Source organism: Nicotiana tomentosiformis, chromosome 5, assembly GCF_000390325.3.
Source record: "Nicotiana tomentosiformis chromosome 5, ASM39032v3, whole genome shotgun sequence".
Classification (NCBI taxonomy): domain Eukaryota; kingdom Viridiplantae; phylum Streptophyta; class Magnoliopsida; order Solanales; family Solanaceae; genus Nicotiana; species Nicotiana tomentosiformis.
The window spans coordinates 2108783-2127256 of record NC_090816.1 but is presented as its reverse complement, the minus strand read 5'-3'; the positions used below and the strand labels follow the sequence as shown (position 1 = coordinate 2127256).

The 18474-nt window shown below is 36.5% G+C and overlaps 2 protein-coding genes across 3 annotated transcripts; both read left to right on the top strand.

Annotated features, from left to right (window-relative positions):
- Positions 1–10576: 10576 nt before the first annotated feature.
- Positions 10577–13155, top strand: LOC104095253 (protein LEAD-SENSITIVE 1-like). 2 transcript variants are annotated; one of them, XM_009601436.2, is made up of 3 exons: positions 10577–11145; positions 12081–12123; positions 12293–13155. In XM_009601436.2, exons 1-3 carry the CDS (start codon positions 11143–11145, stop codon positions 12979–12981), a joined length of 735 nt encoding a protein of 244 aa, XP_009599731.1. In that variant the 5' UTR covers positions 10577–11142; the 3' UTR covers positions 12982–13155. The 2 variants fall into 2 exon arrangements, with proteins under 2 accessions (XP_009599731.1, XP_009599666.1); XM_009601371.4 differs by lacking the exon at positions 12081–12123 and having other exon boundaries at positions 10581–11145.
- Positions 13156–14830: 1675 nt separating this feature from the next.
- Positions 14831–16944, top strand: LOC104095385 (protein LEAD-SENSITIVE 1-like). The gene is made up of 2 exons (XM_009601542.4): positions 14831–15063; positions 16139–16944. The coding sequence occupies exons 1-2, from the start codon at positions 14970–14972 to the stop codon at positions 16807–16809; spliced, it is 765 nt and encodes a 254-aa protein (XP_009599837.1). The 5' UTR covers positions 14831–14969; the 3' UTR covers positions 16810–16944.
- Positions 16945–18474: the final 1530 nt, after the last annotated feature.

The window sequence follows — 18474 nt, the reverse complement described above, 5'->3', positions numbered from 1 at the left end:
TTCCACGTGCGGGTTTCAGGCGTAGTGACGTCCAAGATTTTCCTGACCCACTGGTCCAAGACTTTAACCCTAGGTTGTACCCATCGAGTTGCTAAAACATGCGAAATAAGGAAGGTCAATAATGATATGAGTGTCACGACCCCAAATTCCCTCCGTAGGATGTCGTGATGGCACCTAGTCTCTAAGACTAGGTAAGCCTATCAATGCAGAATAATAATAAATATCTGAAATAAATAAACTACAATTCAAACAATTTCAACTCCCAAAATCCGGTAGAAATAAGTCACAAGCTTCTAAGAATTTATTCTCTATGTCTCTATACATCCGAGTCTAAAGCAAATAAGGAAGATAACATAGTAAGATAGAAGGGGACTCCTGAGTCTGCGGACGCTGCAGATATACCTCGAAGTCTCCTCGTACAACTAGTTTACTAATGCGTGGTTTGATAAAATGTACCTGGATCTGCACAAAAGGATGTGCAGAAGCGTAGTATGAGCACACTACAGCGGTACTCAGTAAGTGCCAAGCCTAACCTCGGTAAAGTAGTGACGAGGTCAGGTCAGGCCCTACTGGAGAATAAATAATGGCATGGTAAAATGTTTAAACAATATTATAAGATAAAATGACAATGGAAATGAATCAAGTAGTATGTCACATTTAATTACATCAAATAATGGCAAATAAATACCTCGTGGAAACAAAACAGAATTCTTTTCAACTTTAAGAAAATCACAACAATAATCAAAGGCAACTGCGGCCATAAATCAATATCAACAAGGGAACTCCCGAGGTACCACCTCGTAGTCCCAAATCATAAATAAGTTCACAATATCTCATTTTCTTATCTCACCGCGGGAGCCTTCACAATTTATTTTAAAGAAAATATTTTTCCGAAAATAGCATCCCACGTTTTAGTCATCCTTATCACACCGCATGACTTCTAGTAGTTCCCCCTACTAGCCACGTGTATCAAGCCACCCTTATCTCACCGCATGCGTTTCAATACCCAAACCTTATACCACCGCATGCGTATCAATATCACAATTTATCACAATTTGCACCTCAGGTGCTCAAAATATTAACTTGCCAAAATAATTCAACAACAATATTTTTTTACAATAAAGAGCTTACGGCTCATGTAAAAAATAATTCAATAATAATATTTTTCCACAATAAAGAGCTCACGGCTCATGTCAGAATAATTCAACAATAATATTTTTTTACAATAAAGAGCTCACGGCTTATGTCAACATAATTCAACAATAATATTTTTTCACAGTAAATAGCTCACTGCTCTATCACAATGAGTACGAAAATCTTACAAAAATATTCAAGAGTAAATAATTCAGGAAAATAATATTTCAAAATCTTTAATACGTTGCTTCAATATCAAGTTTAAAAATGTCAAATACTTCATATTAATAATATTTAATTTAAAGAAAATCAACCTTCAAATAATGCACAGAATAAAAGAAACCAAGTTCCAACTAAACAGATAAAACAATTAGCAGGAAAAAGGTCAAGCAAATTTAAAATATAAATATTAAATCAATAATGAAGAATATAACAAAATGAAATAATTTAATTAATGTGCAACAGTGATCTATACAATTTAAAACATAATCTTTCACATTTAGCCCGTGTACACACTCGTCACCTCGTGTACACAACTTTTCACACATTACAATTATCAATCCTAGGGGAAATTTTCCCCACACAAGGTTAGACAAGTCACTTACCTCGACTTGCTCCAATTTAACCAAGTATTATGCTTTTTCCTCGATTTTCCGACTCCGATCGACTCGTATCTAGTCATAATTAATTCGATACAGTCAACAAAAATTATAGTAATCAATTTCATAAGAAAATATTATATTTTTCAATAAAATTCGAAATTATCTCAAAATTTACCCGTGGGGACCACATCTCGGAATCCGGCGAAACTTACAAAATCTGACAACCCATTCAATTACGAGTCCACCCATACCAATTTTACCAAATTCCGATAACAACTCGGTCTCCAAATCTTAAATTTTTATTTTTGGAAGATATTGCAAAAATCTTGATTTTTCTTCCATAAATTCACGGATTCATGATGTAAATGAGTATGGAATCATGAAATATAATCAATATAGGATAAGGAACACTTACCCCAATGTTTTCCCGTGAAAATCGTCAATAAATCGCACAAGAACCGTGCTCCAAAAATCCAAAACGAAATGAAGAAAATGACCATTTTTGGTCCTTAACTTTCTACCCATCCGTCACTAAAAGTTCATTTTCCGTCACTAAAAGTCCACCGGAACTTGCTTATACCAGCCTTCCTTCAATCAATCATAACTTTATGTATAAATGTCCAAATGATGAATGGTTTAACTTTCTCGAAATTAGAATCAAACTACTACAACTTTCATATTTTGAAACTTTTTCGATTCCTTATGAATTGCGAGATATAAGCTTCCAAAATCGGCTCCACGCATCAGAAATGTCTGGCAAAACTACTCTACCAGCTTTCATTCAATCTAGCATAACTTTATATACAAATGTCCAAATAATGAATGGCTTAACTTTATAGAAACTAGAATCAAACGACTACAACTTTCATGTTTTGAAAGTTTTTTGATTCCTTATGAATCGCGAGATATAAGTTTCCAAAGTCGGCTCCACGCGAAATTTCTGCAACAGAAATTTCCAACAATCCTCTTTGTCCGAAATCCATTCTGTTTACCTTCCGAAATCCACCCGAGACCCTCGGGACCTTAACCAATTATTCCAACATGTCCCAAAATACAATACAAACTTAGTCGAGACTTCAAACCACATCAAACAACATCTAAACGACGAATCACACCTCAAATCAAAATCTATGAACTTTGAACTTTCAAATTTTATATCTTGTGCCGAAACACATCAAATCAATTCGGAATGACTTCAAATTTTGCACCCAAGTCATAAATGACATAACAGACCTATTTTAATTTCCAAAATCGGATTCCGACCTCGATATCAAAAAGTCAACCCCCGGTCAAACTTCCCAAAAATTCAACTTTTGGCATTTCAAGCCTAATTCCACTACGGACTTCCAAATAAAATTTCGATCACGCTCATAAGTCCAAAATCACCATACGAAACTATTGGAATCATCAAAATTCTATTCCGGGGTCGTTTGTATGTAATTTGACATCCGGTCACTATTTGAACTTAAACTTTTAATTTTTCATCAAAATTCCATATCACGGGCTAGGGACCTCGGAATTTGATTCCGAGCATACGCCTAAGTCCCAAATCACGATACGGACCTATCGGAACTATCAAAACACTGATCCAAATTCGTTTACTCAAAATATTGACCAAAGTCAACTTAGTTGGGTTTTAAAGCTCTAATTCACATTTTAACCCATTTTCACATGAAAACTTTACGGAAAATTTTACAGACTGCGCACGCAAGTCGAGAAATGATAAATAGTGCCTTTTGAGGTCTTAGAATAAAAAATTAATTATTAAATTTAAAGATGACATTTTGGGTCATCACATTCTCCATCTCTAAAACAAACGTTCGTCCTCGGACGGAGTTCGAAAAAGTACTTGAGCTGGTGAATAAGTGTGGATAACAGTTGCGCATATCATGCTCGATCTCCCAAGTCGCCTCTTCGACCGGATAACCCCTCTACTGAACCTTCACGGAAGCAATGTTCTTTGGCCTCAGCTTTCGAACATGCCTATCCAAAATAGCCACTGGTTCCTCAACATAAGATAGATTCTTGTCCAACTGAACTGAAGTCTAACATATGAGATGGATCGCCGTGATATTCCCATAGCATAGAAACATGGAATACCGGATGAACTGCAGAGAGACTAGGTGTTAATGCAAGTCTGTAAGCCACCCATCCAACTCTCTCAAGAATCTCAAAAGGCCCAATATACCTAGGGCTCAACTTGCCCTTCTTCCCGAACCTCATCACACCCTTCATAGGCGAAACCTGGAGCAATACTCGCTCACCAACCATGAATGCAACATCATGAACCTTTCGATCCGCATAACTCTTCTATCTAGATTGGGCTGTACAAAGTCGATCCTGAATCAACTTAACCTTTTTCAAGGCATCCTGAACCAAGTCTGTACCCAATAGTCTAGCCTCGCCCGGTTCGAACCAACCCATTGGGGACCAGCACCGCCTACAATACAAGGCCTCATACGGAGCCATCTGAATGTTTGACTGGTAACTTTTGTTGTAAGCAAACTTCGCAAGTGGTAAGAACTGATCCCAAGCACCACCAAAATCTATCACACACGCACGAAGCATATCCTCTAGTATCTGAATAGTGCGTTCGGACTGCCCGTCTGTCTAAGGGTGAAATGTTGTACTAAACTCTACCCAAGTACCCAACTCACGTTGTACTGCCCTCCGGAACCGTGATGTAAACTGCGTACCCCGATCAGAGATGATAGATACCGGTACGCCGTGAAATCTAACAATCTCGCGAATATAGATTCGAGCCAACTGCTCGGAAGAGTAGGTAGTCATCACAGGATTGCAATGAGCTGACTTGGTCAATCTATCCACAATCACCCAAGTTGCATTGAACTTCCTCTGAGTCTGTGGGAGGCTAATAACGAAATCCATAGTGATCCTCTCCCATTTCCATTCTGGAATCTCTAACTTCTGAAGCAATCCACTCGGTCGCTGATGCTCATATTTAACCTGTTGACAATTTAGACACCGAGCTACATACTCCACTATGTCTTTCTTCATCGTCCTCCACCAGTAATGTTGCCTCAAGTCCTGCTACATCTTCGTAGCACCCGGATGTATGGAGTACCGCGAACTGTGAGCCTCCTGGAGAATTAATTCGAGCAAACCATCTACATTAGGCACACATAGCCTGCCCTGCATCCATAAAACGCCGTCATCTCCAATTGCGACTTCCTTGGCATCACCGTGTTGAACTTTATCCTTAAGGATAAGCAAATGGGGGTCATCATACTGACGCTCCCTGATACGATCATAAAGAGAAAACTGAGAAACCACACAAGCCAAAACTCAACTCAGCTCGAAAATATCCAATCTGACAAACTGGTTGGCCAAGGCCTGAACATCCAAGGCCAAAGGCCTCTCTGCTACCGGTAAATATGCTAAGCTGCCCAAACTCTCCGCCTTACGACTCAAGGCATCGACCACTACATTGGCCTTTCCAGGATGATAGAGAATGGTGATATCATAATCTTTAAGCAACTCCAACCATCTTCGTTGCCGCAATTAAGATCCTTCTGTTTAAACAGATGTTATAGACTCCGGTGATCGGTGTAGGCCTCACAATGGAAACCGTAAAAATAATGCTGCCAAAATCTTCAAGGCACGAACAATAGCTGCTAACTCAAGGACGTGGACCGAAAAATTCTTCTCATGTACCTTTAACTATCTGTACGCGTAGGCAATCACCCTACCGTCTTGCATCAACACCACGCTGAGACCAATATGCGACGTGTCACAATACACAGTATAAGACCTTGAACATGTAAGTAATACCAACGCTTGTGTCGGAGTTAAAGTGATCTTGAGCTTCTGAAAGCTCAACTCACACTCGTCTGACCCTGTAAATGGGGCACCCTCTTGGGTCAATTTGGTCTTAATAGTTGTTCATAATCAATTACAGAATCGTCATTTAACCTCATGTTAACAAAAATATCGTTGCAAACCTTCACAATACTGATAACTAGATGCAAGGCATGAAGACCTCATAATTATTTACCTGAATTAACGAGTCACATTTAACGCCACCTGGGCGGGCACCTACCTCGTAGGTTAAAAATTAATAATTACAACACGAATTTGACAACTATGCACAGAGAATTTCATATAAGAATTTTCAAATAAGCCTAACAGGCATGACTCCCTATTAGTACTATAGTACAAATTTAATTTCATAAGGGAGAACTTAAACACAAGAATTTTTCCTCACAAGGATCTCGTCCTTATATAACTTTTACCGCAGCTCGTAGCCCGGTTTAAACATATCAATTTATATAAAAATGTGAGGATCTCGTCCTCAGTTCTGAATCACAAGTAATATGCACGTCGTGCCAATTGAAAATTTCCATTTTCTCCTTTTAAACAATTTCGGTTACACCAAATCACAACACATAATGAACCCCACATCGGTAAGGCATATAATTCACAATTTGCAATTAATTATTCGGAATTTACATCAAAACTTACCGAAATGAGTAACAGAAAGCCACATTTAGCCTCACAGATCTTATTAGTGACCAACATGGAATGATAGGCGTAGTTATCTCCATGGAATCTCCCAACAGGAGTAAACACATAAGTAGATTATAGAATTATGAAACTCACTCATAAGTGGAGCACAATAGGAGGACTCGTCTCGATACTCAAAACCGAATCAAGTTAAGGAAATTATTACTTTATATTATATCAAGGTCATACCTGTAACGACACCAACTGATGTAGCGACCTTCGCCATACCATAAAACAAATATATCAACGGTTGGGTCTCCACCTCTAGGATGCCTTCTACCCGTATGTCCTCCACCCCTAATTGGTCGTGTGGGTGGTATAGCAACTGCAATGGGGCACGTAGCCTGAGTTCTTTGATGAAATAATTCTCTCCCAAGTTTGGGACAATTTTCTCATAATGTGCCTAGTATCACCGTATTCATAACAACCCCTTTGCGGGTTTGGCTGGTCATATTGATTTTGTGCCAGATAACTAGAATAACCATTGTAGGAAACTCATGTCGGTGGTGCATTAAACGAACTTACTGGAGCACATCAAATAATTCGGTGTGCCGACTGGGCTAGCCGACTGCCCGAGTCCCCGCCATAATGATTTATACTTGCAGATTAGAATCCATTGAATCCCCCAGAATCTCGAGACGTCTTAGTCTCCTTAGTTTTCTTTTTCCTCACCCCGAACACATTCTAATATCTTGGCAATTTCTACTACTAGCAGAAATGAAGTATTAGCCTATAGCTCCCAAGTCGTATAAACTTTTACGATTATAATTGGGTCCTTTAATGAGTCTGTGGACTCGCTCTCTGGTCGTAGGAAGCAAAGGAGGAACATGACGGACTAACTTATTGAACCTGATGGCATATTATGACACAGTCATGGTGACCTGACGAACCGTTCACACCCTATGCGCCACGCATTATGGAGAGTCCGGGAAACAAACTCTTTCAAAAGGGTTTCTAAGAACTCAGCCAAGTGGGCGGTGTTGCATTGGCTGGTCTTCCCTCTTAATAGGCTTGCCACAAACACCGATGGAGAATTATCTCTCCCAAAGCCAATTTCTTCTTTTGTTATGCTGACTCAACACTGTTGAGCTAAACCCATTTCTTAACATACTCTTCGATTCTTCTTTGGGGTAACCCTTTTGTTATTCTGTTTTGTTTTCACAAAAAGATGTGCAGAAGAGTAGTATGAGCACACCATAGCTGTACCAGTAAGTGCCAAGCCTAACCTTGGTAGAGTAGTGACGATGTCAGGTCAGGCCCTACTGGAGAATAAATAATGGCATGGTAAAATGTTTAAATAATATTATAAGATAAAATGACAATGAAAATGAATCAAGTAGTATGTCACATTTAATTACATCAAATAATGGCAAATAAATACCTCGTGGAAACAAAACAGAATTCTTTTTAACTTTAAGAAAATCACAACAATAATCAAAGGCAACTGCGGCCATAAATCAATATCAACAAGGGCACTCCAGAGGTACCGCCTCGTAGTCCCAAATCATAAATAAATTCACAATATCTCATTTCCTTATCTCACCGCGGGAGCCTTCACAATTTATTTTAAAGAAAATATTTTTCCCGAAATAGCATCCCGTGTTTTAGTCATCATTATCACACCGCATGACTTCTAGTAGTTCCCCCTACTATCCACGCGTATCAAGCCACCCTTATCTCACCGCATGCGTTTCAATACCCAGACCTTATACCACCGCATGCGTATCAATATCACAATATATCACAATTTGCACCTCAGGTGCTCAAAATATTAACTTGCCAAAATAATTCAACAACAATATTTTTTTACAATAAAGAGCTCACGGCTCATGTCAAAATAATTCAACAATAATATTTTTCCACAATAAAGAGCTCACGGCTCATGTCAGAATAATTCAACAATAATATTTTTCCACAATAAAGAGCTCACGGCTCATGTCAACATAATTCAACAATAATATTTTTTTACAGTAAATAGCTCACTGCTCCATCACAATGAGTACGAAAATCTTACAAAAATATTCAAGAGTAAATAATTCAGGAAAATAATATTTTAAAATCTTTAATACGTTGCTTCAATATCAAGTTTAAAAATGTCAAATACTTCATATTAATAATATTTAATTTAAAAAAAATCAACCTTCAAATAATGCACAAAATAAAAGAAACCAAGTTCCAACTAAACAGATAAAACAATTAGCAGGAAAAAGGTCAAGCAAATTTAAAATATAAACATTAAATCAATAATGAAGAATATAACAAAATAAAATAATTTAATTAATGCGCAACAGTGATCTACACAATTTAAAACATAATCTTTCATATTTAGCCTGTGTACACACTCGTCACTTCATGTACACGACTTTTCACACATTATAATTATTAATCCTAGAGGAAATTTCTCCCACACAAGGTTAGACAAGTCACTTACCTCGACTTGCTCCAATTTAACCAAGTATTATGCTTTTTCCTCGATTTTCCGACTCCGATCGACTCGTATCTAGTCATAATTAATTCGATACAGTCAACAAAAATTATAGTAATCAATTTCACAAGAAAATATTACATTTTTCAATAAAATCCGAAATTAGCTCAAAATTTGCCTGTGGGGACCACATCTCAGAATCCGGCGAAACTTATAAAATCCGACAACCCATTCAATTATGAGTCCATCTATACCAATTTTACCAAATTCCGATAACAACTCAGTCTCCAAATCTAAATTTTTATTTTTGGATGATTTTGCAAAAATCTTGATTTTTCTTCCATAAATTTATGGATTCATGACGTAAATGAGTATGGAATCATGAAATATAATCAATATAGGATAAGGAACACTTACCCCAATGTTTTTCCGTGAAAATCGTCCAAAAATCCAAAACGAAATGAAGGAAATGACCATTTTTGGTCTTTAAGTTTCTGCTCATCCGTTACTAAAAGTTCATTTTCCGTCACTAAAAGTCCACCAGAACTTGCTTGTACCAGTCTTCCTTCAATCGTTCATAATTTTATGTACAAATGTCTAAATGATGAATGGTTTAACTTTCTGGAAATTAGAATCAAACTACTACAACTTTCATGCTTTGAAAAATTTTCGATTCCTTACGAATTGCGAGATATAAGGTTCCAAAATCGGTTCCACGCATCAGAAATTTCCGGCGAAACGGCTCTACCAGCCTTCATTCAATCCATCATAACTTTCTGTACAAATGTCCAAATAATGAATGGTTTAACTTTCTGGAAACTAGAATCAAACGACTACAACTTTCGTGTTTTAAAATTCTTTTGATTCCTTATGAATTGCGAGATATAAGATTCTAAAATCGGCTCCAGGTACCAGAAATATCTGGCGAAATTTCTGCAACAGCAACCCTCTTTGTCCGAAATCCATTCCGATTACCTTCCGAAATCCACCCGAGACCCTCGGAACCTTAACCAATTATTCCAATATGTCCCAAAATACAATACGAACTTAGTCGAGGCTTCAAACCATATCAAACAACATCAAAACGACGAATCACACCTCAAATCAAAATCTATGAACTTTGAACTTTCAAATTCTATATCTTGTGCCAAAACACATCAAATCAATTCGGAATGACTTCAAATTTTGCACACAAGTCATAAATAATATAACAGACCTATTTCAATTTCCAGAATCGGATTCCGACCTCGATATCAAAAAGTCAACCCTCGGTCAAACTTCCCAAAAATTCAACTTTTGGCATTTCAAGCCTAATTCCACTATGGACTTCCAAATTAAATTTCGATCATGCTCCTAATTCCAAAATCACCATACGGAACTGTTGAAATCATCAAAATTCTATTCCGTGATCGTTTGCACATAATTTGACATCCGGTCACTATTTGAACTTAAACTTTTAATTTTTCATCAAAATTTCATATCTCGGACTAGGGACCTCGGAATTTAATTATATTTTAGCACCTTCATTGGCCATGATTTCACTTACAGGCCAGTACATCTGAAGATCGACGCAAGACATGACTAAACCATCTCAAGAATCTTTCTTTTATTTTATTCTTAATGTGTGCTATTTGCACCTTTTACCGAATATGATCGCTTTTAATCCTCTCATTTTACATTTATAATACTGCTTTGCTAAATGGAGCAATAAGATTGAATTTGTCAAGGTCAGAAGGCTACCTACTTCCCTTTTCCTTAGGTCATGAATGACTTAGGTATATAAAAACCTCTGAAAAGTTTAATGCTACTAGTAGCTTGGATCCATGTAATCACAGACATAGAATATATAGCTAAAGCTTAAACATAAAAAGACCAAACCTACAGACTCATATTCATGTCATGGATTTCATTAGTATAAATATATCTATCGTTTTCCATTGGTAACAGTTGTTGAGCAATCATTAGTTTAAATGTATCCATCTTTTTCATTAGAAGGTGAGTCTTGGAGCAACAGTAAAGTTGTTTTCACGTGACCTATAGGTCTTGGGTTCGAGCCGTGGAAGCAGCCAATAATGCTTGCATTAGGGTAAGTTGTCTACACCGTACCTCTTGGGGGTGTGGCCCTTTCTCGAACCCTCCGTGAATGCGGAATGCTTTGTGCACCGGGCTGTCCAATAGTTGTTGAGCAAATTGTTCGTTAAACCATCAGTTTCGGACACGTATATATTTTGTTAATATTAAGAGACGATGAAATGTGTCCATTTGCATATATTATTAATCAACATAAGCAGTGGAAATTATAAAAGATACTAATGACTTTTTACTAAGTACATTGTCTTCTGGAATAGAACAGTTGAGCAGAGAAGATGGGGTTGTTGACAAACATAGTTGAGAGGAGTGAAATCAAACCGGGAGACCATATTTACACTTACAGAACTGCCTTTGCTTACACCAACCATGGTAAAATTCATAATAGGCTACTGCTGTAATCTTGATTTTTAATGTTTCATTTGGTTTTGACAGTCAAGATTTGTCTTTTCTCATAGAATAGGCGCTCCTGATATCTTTCATTGTTTTATTTGGATTTTTTGGCCCTCAAATTGGCAACATTTTACCTGCATCAGGGATTTACTTGTTTATATATTATTCCATTCGATCTTTTAGATCCTGACTTCACCTCGATGGTTAGACCACCTTGCCCTTAAAGTCTATACACGATAGTTTTGAGGAAGTGAGTCGCTTAATTTATACATATGGAGGTTCATATGAGTTATGTCGCTTGGAGCCTTGGACTCTCCAAAAATGCTGCGCGCTAGTGTCGGATACTCCAAAAATACATTACTTTTGGATGATCTGACACGCACTGCGGCATTTTTGAAGAGTCGGAGCAAACACTGCATATGTGTATAATGGCTTGAATCAACAGCTTGTGTGTAATTTTATATTCAAACAATATTGAATTTAGTAGAAGTTACCTACATCAGGATGACAAATTTTCATAATTGAGCAATAAGTAGCTCACTTGTATCTATAGAGGTTAATATGTATATCTGGCTTAAATTGATGTCTTGCATGCGAATTTTGATATAGTTACTGAAATCAGCATGAAATTTTTAGTGTTTATGCCCCGAGCACCTTACTTTTTATGTATGGAGGTTCATATGTGTACAACAACAACATGCGTCAGTCCCAAACAAGTTGAGATCGGCGATATGAATTCATTACTTTCACTGGCATTCAGTTTATATAGGTTTTGTACTACATCATTAATTAGACACTGAAATAAGGTAACATGATCAAAGTAACATGATTAACCATACGAGAGTCCACTTCATCTTATAAATGCAGCCTTAAGCTATGATTTTAATTAAGTACTGTTGCTTGCTCTACCACAGCATGAATCTATTGGAAACGGCCACTCTACCTTCCCATGCAGGGGTAAGGTCTACGTACACACTATCCTCCCCAGACCCCACTTGTGAGATTCCACTAAGTTTGTTGTTATTAATGTTGCTCAACCGCGTACTTTTCTATCTTTCTTGGTGGTACAATAAAACCTATGTATGACTCCTCTGTCTTATATCTTCTGAAAATATGGAATTCATAGGTATTTTTGTTGGTGGAAGCAAAGTGGTCCATTTTAACTGTGTCGAGGCCTCGGCCTCTGCCTCTGCCTCTTCTGATGCTGCGGCTGAGGAAACATCAGACATTTCTTCGTCATGTCCAACTTTTCCTGACTGTGGATTTAAGCTACCTAACAGTGGCGTCGTTCTTTCTTGTCTGGATTGCTTTCTTCGCAACGATTCACTCCACAGATTCGAATATGGAGTTAGTTCACCTGTTTTTCTTGCCAAAGTAAGAGGGGGAACTTGCTCTACTGCAGTGTCCGACCCTCCAGAAACAGTCCTACACCGCGCAATGTATCTACTTCAGAAGGGATTTGGGAACTATATTGTGTTCAAAAACAATTGTGAAGACTTTGCATTGTACTGCAAAACAGGACTTCTAACAGTTGATAGACTCGGCGTTGGAAGTAGTGGACAAACTTCTTCTATCGTTGGCGCTCCTTTAGCTGCACTTCTTTCCTCCCCTCTGAAGTTGCTAATTCCTCCTGTTGGTGTGGCCACAGTAACAACAGGGATGTATTTTATGAACAGATATAAAACTGATTTTGGTGTTCGAAAAGATGTTGTCAAAGTAGCAGTTGAAGAACTTGCAGCGAAGCTTGGCTTTGGTTGCAGAAATGAGAGATCGATTGTAGAATGTGAGGCTTCTAATTCGGGAACTGGTAGATGACATCAGTACTCTAATTACATACAAAATGTTCTTGATATTGTACATTTAGGATGAAAGTTGCGTATTTGATTAGCGTATAATGTGTCATTCTCTTATTATACATATTGTTACAGAAACTGCTTTTTGGTTATTAATGTGTGAAAGGATAATGATCCTCTTCTAAGTTGACAGTGAGTTCTTTTTAATGATGAACCTGCGGTTGATTTTGGCCAAATACATAAGCAGATCCCTTTTTTTCATTTAGACGCTTAAACTAAGTGTTGTTCCTATTAAACACTTGAACTCAAGCTCAATTGTATCTATTAAACACACATGGATAACACGGCACTATGCGTGTAAAACATCAAACTTGAGCGTGTGAGGGCCAGAAAAAAAAAATCTAATTGGTATACTACAGTTTGAGCTTAGGTGTTCAATATGTCAGTCTTAGTTCAAACGTTTAAATGAATTTTTTTTGACAAGTTTAAGAGCCCGTTTGGCCATGACAATTTTTTTAATTTTTTTTTCGAAATTGTTTTACTTTTTTCGAAATCATTATTTGGCCATAAAATTTTCAACTTCCACTTTTAAGATGAATTTTGGAATTTTTCGAAAATTTAAAAAACTCTAAAATATTATTTTTCAAAATTTTCACTTAGGTCACTAATTAAAATTCAAAAACAACACAAAATTATATTCATGTCCAAACACTACTCTAATTTTCAAATATCATTTTCACTTGAATTTTTTGGAAATCTTACAATTCTTATGTCCAAACGCCCACTAAATAAAATATATAACAAAGAGATATAAACATTTTTATACTGGCTCGCGCACCGATATAATATTTACGTCTAGTCCCTTTGGTAACAAGGTTTTCTTATTAGCTTCACAGTGCAAGTTGATTACAGCACTTGTGGTTTTGCTCGTTCACCACAAACGATCTAGTTCCTCTTTTGGTTTTATAAGCTCACCAACGAAACTACAATCTTTGACACACCTTATCTCATTTTCTATCACTAGAGTATGAATTGTTGAGTTGTAAAATTATTTTTTGTCATATTAATATAACTGAAATTTACTTATTATGACACATAAAAATATATTTATATTGTGACTCTCTTTTTTTGACTTTATTGTTAAGATAGGTAATATTAAGTTATTCAATGTGACAAAAAATAGTATTGTGACATTACTAACATAGCGGGTAAATTCAATTAGATTAATATGATTAAAAAAATAAGTTTTGTGTCTTACGGCTTGTTTGGAGGATTGTTACATGTTGTATTGTACCGTATTGTTACTTTAAATACAATGTTTGTTTTGATTGGTACTTAAATTTTATTGTATCGTATCGTTAAATCTGTTGTTATGAAACGACGAATTTGGTGTGGTCGCATCATTTTCTTATTTTATTTTTTCCTCTCATTTTGCTCTTTTTATTATTAAAAAAAATCATATTTTATCTTTTACCCTACCTTTTTGTATAATAATATTACCTCATACCTTAGTTTTTCTTTATAATATTGCAAGTGCATAAGTTCATGATACGACGGCAAACAATACAATCTATCCAAATATTATATACATCAAAACGATACAGTACGATACATTACAATACAATACAATATAATATTATATTATACTATACATTACGAAACGAAACATAACAACCATCCAAACAAGCTGAAGTTACAGACATAGAATAGCTAAAGCTGAAAAAGAAAAATGACCAAACATGCAGATTCCCTCATTGTCAGATAATATAATGTATCCATCGTTTTCCTTTGGTAACGGTTGGTGAGCAGATCGTTCGGTGAACCACTGATCTTCGGACACATTGTGTCTATTTTGTTATCTATATGGGGATTAAGAGACGGTGAAATTTGTCCATTTGCATGATTGACCAAAAGTTTGCACTAGTGGGTCTATGTAGGAGTTCTAAAAGATTGTGACATTTTTGCAAAAAAGTACATTGTTTTCAAGGACAGAGAAGTTGAGTAGAGAAGATGGGGTTGTTGACAAACAGAGTGGAGAGGAATGAGATCAAAGCAGGAGATCATATTTACACTTATAGAGCTGTTTTTGCTTATTCCCACCATGGTAAAATTCACATTAGGCTGCTGCTTTAATCTTTGATTTCCTTTTTTTAATGTTTTACTTGGGTTTGATGGACTTATTCGAGAGGCATTGATGTTTGCATCAAACATCAGGGTAAGCTGCCTACCCTTGGCATGTGGGGTTCGAGCAGTGTAATCAGCCATTGATGCTTGCATCAGGTAGGCTGCCTACCTCACACCTCTTGGCGTGCGGGGTTCGAGCCGTGGAATCAGTCACTAATGCTTGCATCAGGGTAAGTTGCTTACCTCACACCACCTTAGCGTGCGGGGTTCAGGGTAGTTTACCTACCTCACACACACCCTCACACACACCCTGGGATGTGGCCCTTCCCCGGACACTGCGTAAAGGCGGGATGCTTTGTGCACCGGGCGACCCTTTTATGCTTCCATTGTTCATTTTGGCCCTCAAATTGGGTAGAGTTTACCTGCAATCAGAATGATAATTTTTGTCATTGAGAAATGAGTAGTATATGGTGGTTCATATGTGTATAATGGCTTGAGTCAACACCTTGTGTGTGATTTTGGATTCAATTAATACTGAAATCAGTAGAAATAAACGCATTAGGATTCAGAACTCAGAACTTCTTTAATCAATTAGAATAGCCTACCTTTTAATCTCAGTAGAAAATCCATGGTGTTATTATGTGCTTAGATTGAACCATATCTTTATAAACAATACCATGAATCTAGTGCTTGGAAATTTTTAATCTCATACGTTCTTTTATTATATTTTCTTGTCTATCAGAAACAATCCCTACACACTACCCTCCCCAGACCCTACTTGTGAAACTCCACCGGGCTTGTTATTGTTGTTGATCTCGAAAGTGGACATTCCCCCCTCGCCCGAATCTTCACAAAAAAAGGAAAAAAGAAAAAAAAAAAATTCCTGTGGTCAGCTACAAATTTCTAAGATATACAAGTCCATGTTGTTTATATGATTTAACTTATCGTGCTACTTGAATTACTGTTGAATAGTGAGGTCAAATTTTCTTCCTGAAAACTAGTACAATTATTTTTTCAACTCTAAAGTCTTTTGAGAAATCTGGTTGTATTCATAGGTATTTTTGTTGGTGGAAGCAAAGTGGTACATTTTAACCGCGTCGAGGCCTCTGCCTCTTCTGATGTTGCCGAGGAAATATCAGATCTTTCTTCTTCATGTCCAACTTTTCCTGACTGTGGATTTAAGCTACCTAATAGTGGCGTCGTTCTTTCTTGTTTGGATTGCTTTATCCGCAATGGTTCACTCTACATCTTTGAGTATGGAGTAAGCCCATCCGTTTTCCTTACTAAAGTGCGAGGAGGCACTTGCACTACTGCAGTGTCAGATCCTTCAGAGATGGTCATACACCGAGCAATGTATCTTCTTCAAAATGGATTCGGGAACTATGATGTGTTCCAAAACAATTGCGAGGACTTCGCGCTGTATTGCAAAACAGGTCTTGTGACAGTTGATAGACTCGGTGTTGGAAGTAGCGGACAAGCTTCTTCTGTCGTTGGCGCTCCTTTAGCCGCGCTTCTTTCCTCACCTCTGAAGTTCCTAATTCCTAGTCCTGTTGGTATTGCCACAGTAACAGCAGGAATGTATTGTATGAGCAGATACGCGACTGACATTGGTGTTCGAAGTGATGTTGTCAAAGTAGCAGTTGAAGAACTTGCAGTTAAACTTGGCAGCAGAAGCAGCAATGAGATTGTAGAACATGAGGCTTATAATAGGGGAACTGCTAGTTGACATTAGTCTCATTGTCTAACATATAAGGTATTCTTGATATTGTATCACTTAATGATAAAGTTAGTATTTGTGTAACATATAATGTGTAGTTTTCTTATCATGAACTTGCTACATATAAATGTATATACTTGGATATTCATAGTTGTAACTTAGAGTGATTCTGGAAGTATCGACCTAATTTCGTAGAGTCTGAATGCAACATAAAGAACATAAGCCAGATGACATAACGGGAATATATGAGATGTAGAAGATCATAACACGAGAGATCTTGGCAAAATCATGGATCGCCTATGTGTTATCTTGAAATGGACCATATATTATTTATGATCATCTAAATGAATTTCCATTGATCGCTTATTAGTTATACTATGATCGTTTTTATATAAAATGGGAGATTCAAGTAAAATCATAGGTCGCCTATGTGTTACCTAGAAATCGCTCATGCATTATATGATCGTCTAAGTGATCTCTGATTGATCGCTTATATGTTCTTATCCGGATTATGTTTTTATAAAGTGAGAGATCCTGGTGTAATCATAGATTGCTTATGTGTTACCTAAAAATCGCATATGTATTATAGTTGATCGCCTAAGCGATCTTCAATTGATTGCTTATTAGTTATTAGTACGATCCTTTTTTATAATGGTAAAATCATAGATAGCCTATATGTTATCTAGAAATCATCTTTGTTGGTCGCTTATTAGCTATTACTAGGATGATTTTTTTTATAAAGTGGGAGATCCTGGTAAAATTATAGATTGCCTATGTGTTATCTAGAAATCGTCCACGTATTACTTATGATCCCTAAGTGATCTCTGATTGATCGCTTATTAGTTATTATTAGGATATTATAAAGTGGTAGATCTTGGAGAAATCATAGATCGACTATGTGTTACCCAAAAATCGTCCATGTATTATTCATGATCGCTTAAGTGACCCCCAGTTGATCACTTATTATTTATTATCAGGATTATTTTTTATAAAGTGGAAGATCTTGTTAAAATCATAGATCGCCTATGTGTTACCTAAAATAACATATGTATTATTTACGATTGCCTAAGTGATCTACGGTAGAACACTTATTAGTTATTACCAGGATCGTTTTTATAAAATGGGAGATCTTGGCGAACTTATAAATCGCTACGTGTTACCTAGAAATCGTCAGTGTATTATTTATGATCGCCTATGTGTTGTCAAGAAATTGCCCATGTATTCTTTATGATTGCCCAAGTAATTTTTGGCTAGTCGCTTATTATTTATTATTAGGATCGTCTTTTTAAAAAGTGAGAGATCTTGATAAAATCACATATGATCTACATGTTGTATAAAAATAGCACATATATTATTAATGATCATGTAAGTGTTTAATACACTTCACTTTCACGGGCCATGAAATGCTTTTTTGGCCAGTTGAGCGTTACTTGTTCGCCTTTGGGCCATATAATGCATTTTTGTTTCATTTTATATTTTCTTTCTTACGCTAGTTACTAAAAATGAGTATTTATAAGATATTTACGAGAGAAATTCAAAAATTGCCAGATTTATAAGTGGTAATTAAAAAATAGTCACATTTTTAAAAGTAATTAAAATTTAGCCACTTTTCATGTAATAATAAATCTGAACGAAAACACTGTTCAAAATCCGAAAAATATTCCAGCATAATAT

Coding starts and splice junctions, on each gene's coding strand:
- LOC104095253 (XM_009601371.4), top strand. CDS start 11,052: ATGGGGTTGTTGACAAACATAGTTGAGAGGAGTGAAATCAAACCGGGA. Junction 11,146..12,292: donor CTTTGCTTACACCAACCATG/GTAAAATTCATA, acceptor TGGAATTCATAG/GTATTTTTGTTGGTGGAAGC.
- LOC104095385 (XM_009601542.4), top strand. CDS start 14,970: ATGGGGTTGTTGACAAACAGAGTGGAGAGGAATGAGATCAAAGCAGGA. Junction 15,064..16,138: donor TTTTGCTTATTCCCACCATG/GTAAAATTCACA, acceptor TTGTATTCATAG/GTATTTTTGTTGGTGGAAGC.